This window comes from Rhinopithecus roxellana, chromosome 8, assembly GCF_007565055.1.
Source record: "Rhinopithecus roxellana isolate Shanxi Qingling chromosome 8, ASM756505v1, whole genome shotgun sequence".
Taxonomy (NCBI): domain Eukaryota; kingdom Metazoa; phylum Chordata; class Mammalia; order Primates; family Cercopithecidae; genus Rhinopithecus; species Rhinopithecus roxellana.
This window is the reverse complement of record NC_044556.1, coordinates 8360657-8367020: the sequence shown is the minus strand read 5'-3', so window position 1 is coordinate 8367020 and position 6364 is coordinate 8360657. Positions and strand designations below refer to the sequence as shown.

The window sequence follows — 6364 nt, the reverse complement described above, 5'->3', positions numbered from 1 at the left end:
AAACGAAAACCACCTCGAGTCACCAAAATAAACATTTTAATGCAGTATTTAAAAAAAAAATCAACAGGAATCCTCCAAAGTCCACTATGAACAAAATAGCAAAATGGTAGAGAAAGGACCTGTGCTGCTGGGTAGGGCCTGTGGGGCGCCTCCGGGGGTCTGAAACTGGAGGAGACTCGGGGCTGTAGGGCCAGCGGATCTGGGGCGCCCCCTCGGTCCCGGCGCGCCCAGGGCCTCCAGCGCGGGGCCCGGCACAGGAGGCGGGGAGGCAGGCGGGGCGGGGCCGTGCGGCACCTCCCTCTCCTGCTCGCTTTCCCTCCCTCTCCTGAGCCTCTCCCGGGCGCAGAGTCCCTTCCTAGGCCAGATCCGCGCCGCCTTTTCCCGCGGCCCGCACCGGGCCCAGCTGACGGGCCGCGTTGTTTACGGGCCCGAGCAGCCCTCGCTCCCGCCGCCCGCCCGCCACCCGCCAGCCCAGGTGCCCTCCCGCCCGTCAGCTTGTCCGTTGGTCCGCGCGTCCCTCTGTCCCGGAGCCCGCAGATCGCGACCCAGAGCGCGCGGGGCCGAGAGCCGAGAGACAGTCTGGGGCGCAGCGCCGAGCTCCCGGCCCCGACATCGTGGGACGGGGCCCGGGCCGCAGCGGCCGGGGGTCGGGGCCGCCACTGCGAGGGCCTCCGTTCCCTATTTGTAGCGGGCGAAGCCGCGCGCCTCCTTCCCGGGGCTGCCTCTAGGGCCCTCCCGGGCAGCGAGGCTGCGGCCCGCGGGTCGCCGGCGTGGAAGAGAAGGACGCGCGGCCCCCAGCGCCTCTCGGACGGCCGCCTCGGAGCATGAACCCCGCGGGCCAGCGCCGCGCGCTCTGATCCGAGGAGACCCCGCGCTCCCGCAGCCATGGGCACCGGGGGCCGGCGGGGGACAGCTGCCGCGCCGCTGCTGGTGGCGGTGGCCGCGCTGCTATTGGGCGCCGCGGGCCACCTGTACCCCGGAGAGGGTGAGTCTAGGGGCGCGGGCGTGGACGGGGAGCGCCGCGATGGGGAGAGGACCCCACCCGAGCCAAAATCGAGCCCCGGCTTGTGGACTGAGAACCCTCCCCGGGGGCGGGGGGCGGTGGCCGGGACTGTAGCTCCTGCCTCGCGTGGTGGGGGGGTGGGCGGGAAGCCGCTGACCTTGGCCTTTGCCCGCCCGGGCTCGCGCCTCCGCGCCCCGCGTGCCCGACCTGAGCCCGAGGAACCTTGCCCCAGTGCCCGCCCCGCCGCGGTGGCCTCTCTGGAGCGCGCCTCCGACCCGTGCCCCAGCCCCTCCGAGCCCAAGTCGCTCCGGAGACACGACACGCGTCCTCTTTGGGTCGCGGCCGGGAAGTAGGGTCACTGGGTCTGGAGAGCCCCGTACAGCCCCGGACAGCCAAGTCCCCCGAGCGCATATGGCGTAGGTAGAGCCAAGCGCCCCGAGTGCCTCGCCGGTGGGTGACGCTGCCTGGGGTCGGGGACTGCAGAACCCCCCTCTACCCAGCTACCTTGGATTTAGGCTGGTGGCCACCCCGGACTCTACGTCCATGTTTACCCTTTTGGGTTCTGTTTCCAGATGTCTGGAGGCAAATTCTAAAGCCTTAGCAACAGCACCAATTGTAGCAGAAGTAGTGGCGGTTTTTTACCCTATTTATTGTAATTAGTATCACCGCAAGCCACAGGCTGGTCTATCTTATCTCTCTGGACTGTCGCAGTGGCCCCGGGAGGCGGATACAGTTCTGTACCCATTTCACAGAGGAGTAAACTAAGGCTCAGGTAGGACGCATAACTCCCTTGCCCTAAAGTCAGTGCCAGAGCCAGGACTTGAACCTCTCTGTGTCCCATTCTGCACAAGAATCTGGACTACTGTCCCTTGTCTGCTGTCTCCTTGACCCCTTCTCTCCCCTCAGCCCTGCCCTTTATGAAGGAGCCTTTGATCTTGAATGAGCCTTTCCTTCCCCCTGACCCCATGGGCCCCTCTCCCACGTGTGGGTAGCATCTTCCTTGCGCTTGACAGCAGGCACCTTTGGGGTTGTCAGATAAAGATGGCGCAATCTTTTAAGAGAATATAGCCTGAGTGTCCCACTGTGGGGTCTGAGGCCCTGCTTTAAAAATATCTGTTGGGTTACTGTTTCACATTTCTCCATAAAAGGAAATCAGTCGTAATGAGGAAGGGGTCAGGGAGGGAAGGAATTGAAGCTCCTAAATTTATTGATGGGGAACCGGGTGCATGTAAAATCAGAGGTGCTAGAGTGGACCAACCGGGTTTGCTGAGTGGACTCTGTCAATTACATAATGTCTAAAAGCCCTGCGGCCACCCCGCCCCCAGGTGCCTGGTAGACGGTAGGTGCTCAATGAAGGGTGGTGGTTAATTTGGGTTTTTGTTAAGAAAATCCGGCTGGCTGTTGTGACTCACGCCTGTAATCCCAGCACTTTGGGAGGCTGAGGCGGGCGGATCAGGAGGTCAGGAGATGGAGACCATACTGGCCAACATAGTGAAACTCCCTTCTCTGCTCAAAATACAAAAATTAGCGGGGTGTGGTGGAGTGCGCCTGTAATCCCAGCTACTTGGGAGGCTGAGGCAGGATAATTGCTTAAACCGGGGAGGAGGAGGTTGCAGTGAGCTGAGATGGCGCCACTGCACTCCAGCCTGGCGACAGGGCGAGACTTTGTCTTAAAAAAAAAAATCCAAGACGAGTGGTTTAGAACTATGCCAGATTCTGTGTGTGCGTGTGTGGTTCCCCGCTCTTCTGTTCATTGTAGCTTTGGTAATTAATCGTGGATCTGTGCCTGGACTTTCAGGGTCAGTAAATGGATTTACCATTTCTTTTCCCATTTATGGCTTCCATGTGGGCAGGGGTTTATGGTTTGTTGTTGATGTTGTTCACCACTGTATTTTTAGACCCGGGAACGGTGCCTGGCACATAGTAGGTGTTCAGTAAATATTTGTTCTGCAGTGGGGCACGGAAACCCTGGGTGTACTGGGCTCCTTTATCATCTTAAGAAGTTCTTTATTCTCTGCATAATACCTTCCTAAGAATTATAAGAGCAAGCTCTCAGCAGGTGCTGTTCTATTCGCTTTGCATATATAATCTCAGTTAATCCTCAGGCAAAACCCCACGAGGTGTGGTTTAATCATCCCTTTTCACAAGTGAGAAAACTTCATTTGAGGCCAGCAGGCAGCAGGGCTGGGATTGGAATCTAGCTAGTGTGGCTGCAGAGCAATGGGTTCTTAACAAATCTTTGTTCTTTTGAGTCTGACCCTCCATACCCCCCATGTTTGGGGTAATGGTGAACAAAATCCTATCAAATAAATGGGCCGTGATGCCTCTTGAAGGCTTGGGGAGGGGCAAAGAACTTTTCAGATCATTAGATCATTAATCTCTAATGTCAACCAATATGGCTTTTTTTTTTTTTTTTTTTTTTTTTTTTTTGAGACGGAGTCTTGCTCTGTCACCCAGGCTGGAGTGCAGTGGCACGATCTCGGCTCACTGCAACCTCCACCTCCCAGGTTCAAGGGATTCTCCTGCCTCAGCCTCCCCAGTAGCTGGGATTACAGGCGTGTTCCACGATACTGGCTAATTTTTTGTATTTTTAGTAGAGACAGGGTTTCACCGTGTTAGCCAGGACGGTCTCTATCTCCTGACCTCGTGATCCACCCGCCTCAGCCTCCCAAAGTGCTGGGATTACAGGCGTGAGCCACCACTCCTGGCCCAATATGACATTTTGATTGGGATGAAGGGTGGAGGAAAATCAGTGTGATTTTTGTATCTATCTACCTATCTATTCATTTTACTGTATTTATTTTTGAGATGAGGTCTTGCTCTGTTGCTTAGACTGGAGTGCAGTTGGGCAGTGACGGCTCATTGCAGCCTCGACCTGGACGCAAGCCATCCTCCTACCTCAGCCTCCCTAATAGCTGGGCCCACAGGTGCACACCACCCTGCCTGGCTAATTTTTACTTCAATTTGTAGAGGTGAAGTCTTGCTATTTTGTCTGGGCTGGTCTCAAACTCCTGGCCTCAAGCGATCTACCCGCCTCGGCCTCCCAAAGTGCTGGGATCACAGGCATGAGCCACGGTGTCTGGCCTCTGCAGTTATTCTTATTCTTTGCTTCTCTCCTGGAGACCTGCTTCTTGCCCTTCCCCATTCATGCATAGAGACCATAGTGTGTGGGCTAGTGTGTGGGCTGAGTCCCTGGGGGTCCTCACCTCACCCCACTCTACCCTTGACTTCCGTTCCTCTTTGGTTCAAGCAGAGTTCTCAGTCTCCACACTGCTGGCATTTGGGGTTGGATCATTCTTGGTGCTGGGGTCTGTCCTGCATGTAGAGTGTTGAGCTGCAGCCCTGGTCTCCACCCACTTGGTCCTGGTAGGGCCCCCTTCCACCCAGTCATGACAGCCACAAATATCTTCAGACATTGCCAGGCACTGCACTGGAGGAGTTAACCTTTTCCCTGTCTGAGACATTTACCCATCTGGGCTCTTGCTCTTTGTCCTCTCTTTGTTCAAGAATCTTTGGCTGGGTGCAGTGGCTCACGCCTGTAATCCCAACACCTTGGGAGGCCGAGGTGGGCGGATCCCCTGAGGTCAGGAGTTTGAGACCAGCCTGGCCAACATGGTGAAACCCCGTCTCTACTAAAAATACAAAAATTAGCCAGGTGTGGTGGTGGGCCCTTGTAATCCCAGCTACTAGGGGGGCTGAGGCAGGAGAATTGCTTGAACCTGAGAGGAAGAGGTTGCAGCGAGCCGAGATCACGCCACTGCACTCCAGCCTGGGCGACAGAGAGAGACTCTGTCTCAAAAAAACAAAACAAAACAAAAAAAACTTCATTTACCCACATGCTTTTTTAGCCTCTAAACACCCTGTACCCTCCGATCCCCATTACCCACCACTGACCTCCAGCCTCCACCCTGTCCAGCTTCCCCCGGCCAGTCCTCCCTGCCCTTGCCATCTCACTCTTTACTCACTATTCTGCCCCCAGAGTCTGGCTTGCATCTCCGCCACTTTACCAATGGCTGTCAAAGTTAATCTCTCATCTCCCAGTTGCGTCTCCTGCAACCTCACCTCACTTGACCCCTCTGGGTTTGATACTGCCAATCCCTCCTCCTGGAAGGCTGAGTTTCCAGTCTCACCTGAGCCTGGGTTCTTGTTTTCTACTGTTCTCTTCTCCTTCTACCTAGGCTAAGATGTTGGCTCTCTCTTCCCAGAGGGTCAGTGTTTCCTTTAATCTTCTCTCAGCTCACTTTTTTTTTTTTTTCACTTCTTCGCCCCAGCTGGAGTGCAACAGCACGATCTAGGCTCACTGCAACCTCCGCCTCCCAGGTTCAAGCAATTCTCCTGCCTCAGCCTCCCCAATAGCTGGAGTTACAGGCACGTGCCACCACACCGGGCTTGTTTTTGTATTTTTAGTAGAGATGGAGTTTCACCCTGTTGGCCAGGCTGGTCCTGAGCTCCTGACCTCAAGTGACCCACCCACCTCAGCCTCCGAAAGATCTGGGATTACAGGCGTGAGCCACCGTGCCCGGCCCACTTTCTTTTTTCTTTTTTAAATGTTTATTTCTTTTTAGAGACAGGATTTTGTTCTGTCACACAGGTTGGAATGCAGAGGTTTGGTCCTAACTTACTGCAGCCTCCAAGTCATGGCCTGGAGCAGTCCTTCCACCTAGGTTCCCCAAATAGCTGGAATCACAGGCAGGTGCCACCGTGCCCAGCTAATTTAAAAATGTGTTTGTAGAGACAGAGTCTTGCTATGTTGCCCAGGCTGGTCTTGAATTCCTGGCCTTGAGTGAGCCTCCCGCCTTGGCCTTCTGAGAAACTGCGATCACAGGCGCAGGCACCACCATGACTCGCTAATTTTTAAAATTTTTTGTAGAGACAGAGTCTTGCTATGTTGCCCAGGCTGGTCTTGAATTCCTGGCCTTGAGTGAGCCTCCCACCTTGGCCTTCTGAGAAACTGGGATCACAGGCGCAGGCACCACCATGACTAGCTAAGTTTTAAAATTTGTTTGTAGAGACACAGTCTAGCTGTGTTGCCCAGGCTGGTCTTGAATTCCTGGCCTCAAGTGATCCTCCCGCCTTGGCCTCCTGAGAAACTGGGATCACAGGCGCAGGCACCACCATGACTCGCTAATTTTTAAAATTTTTTGTAGAGACAGAGTCTTGCTATGTTGCCCAGACTGGTCTTGAATTCCTGGCTTCAGGCAACCTGCTCGCCTCCGCCTCCTGGGTACCTGGGACCACAGGCAGTCACCACCACGCCTGGCTAATTAAAACTTTTTTTTTTTTTTTTCTGTAGAGACAGGGTCTTGCTATGTTGCCTAGGCTGGTCTTGAACTCCTAGTCTCAAGCAGTCTTCCCTCCTGG

At 55.3% G+C, this 6364-nt stretch overlaps 1 protein-coding gene across 4 annotated transcripts in view; it reads left to right on the top strand.

The window, feature by feature from the left end:
* The first annotated feature begins 399 nt into the window (after positions 1-399).
* The window catches only part of INSR (insulin receptor), a 189748-nt gene continuing 183783 nt past the window's right edge, over positions 400-6364 (top strand). For 3 of the 4 annotated variants that reach the window (XM_030936305.1, XM_030936304.1, XM_030936302.1), the window contains exon 1: positions 401-985. In XM_030936305.1, the coding sequence (XP_030792165.1) occupies positions 886-985 (100 nt within the window). In that variant the 5' untranslated portion in view covers positions 401-885. Of the gene's footprint in view, positions 986-6364 lie in introns of all 4 variants that reach the window. The other variant, XM_030936303.1, reaches the window with a different exon arrangement.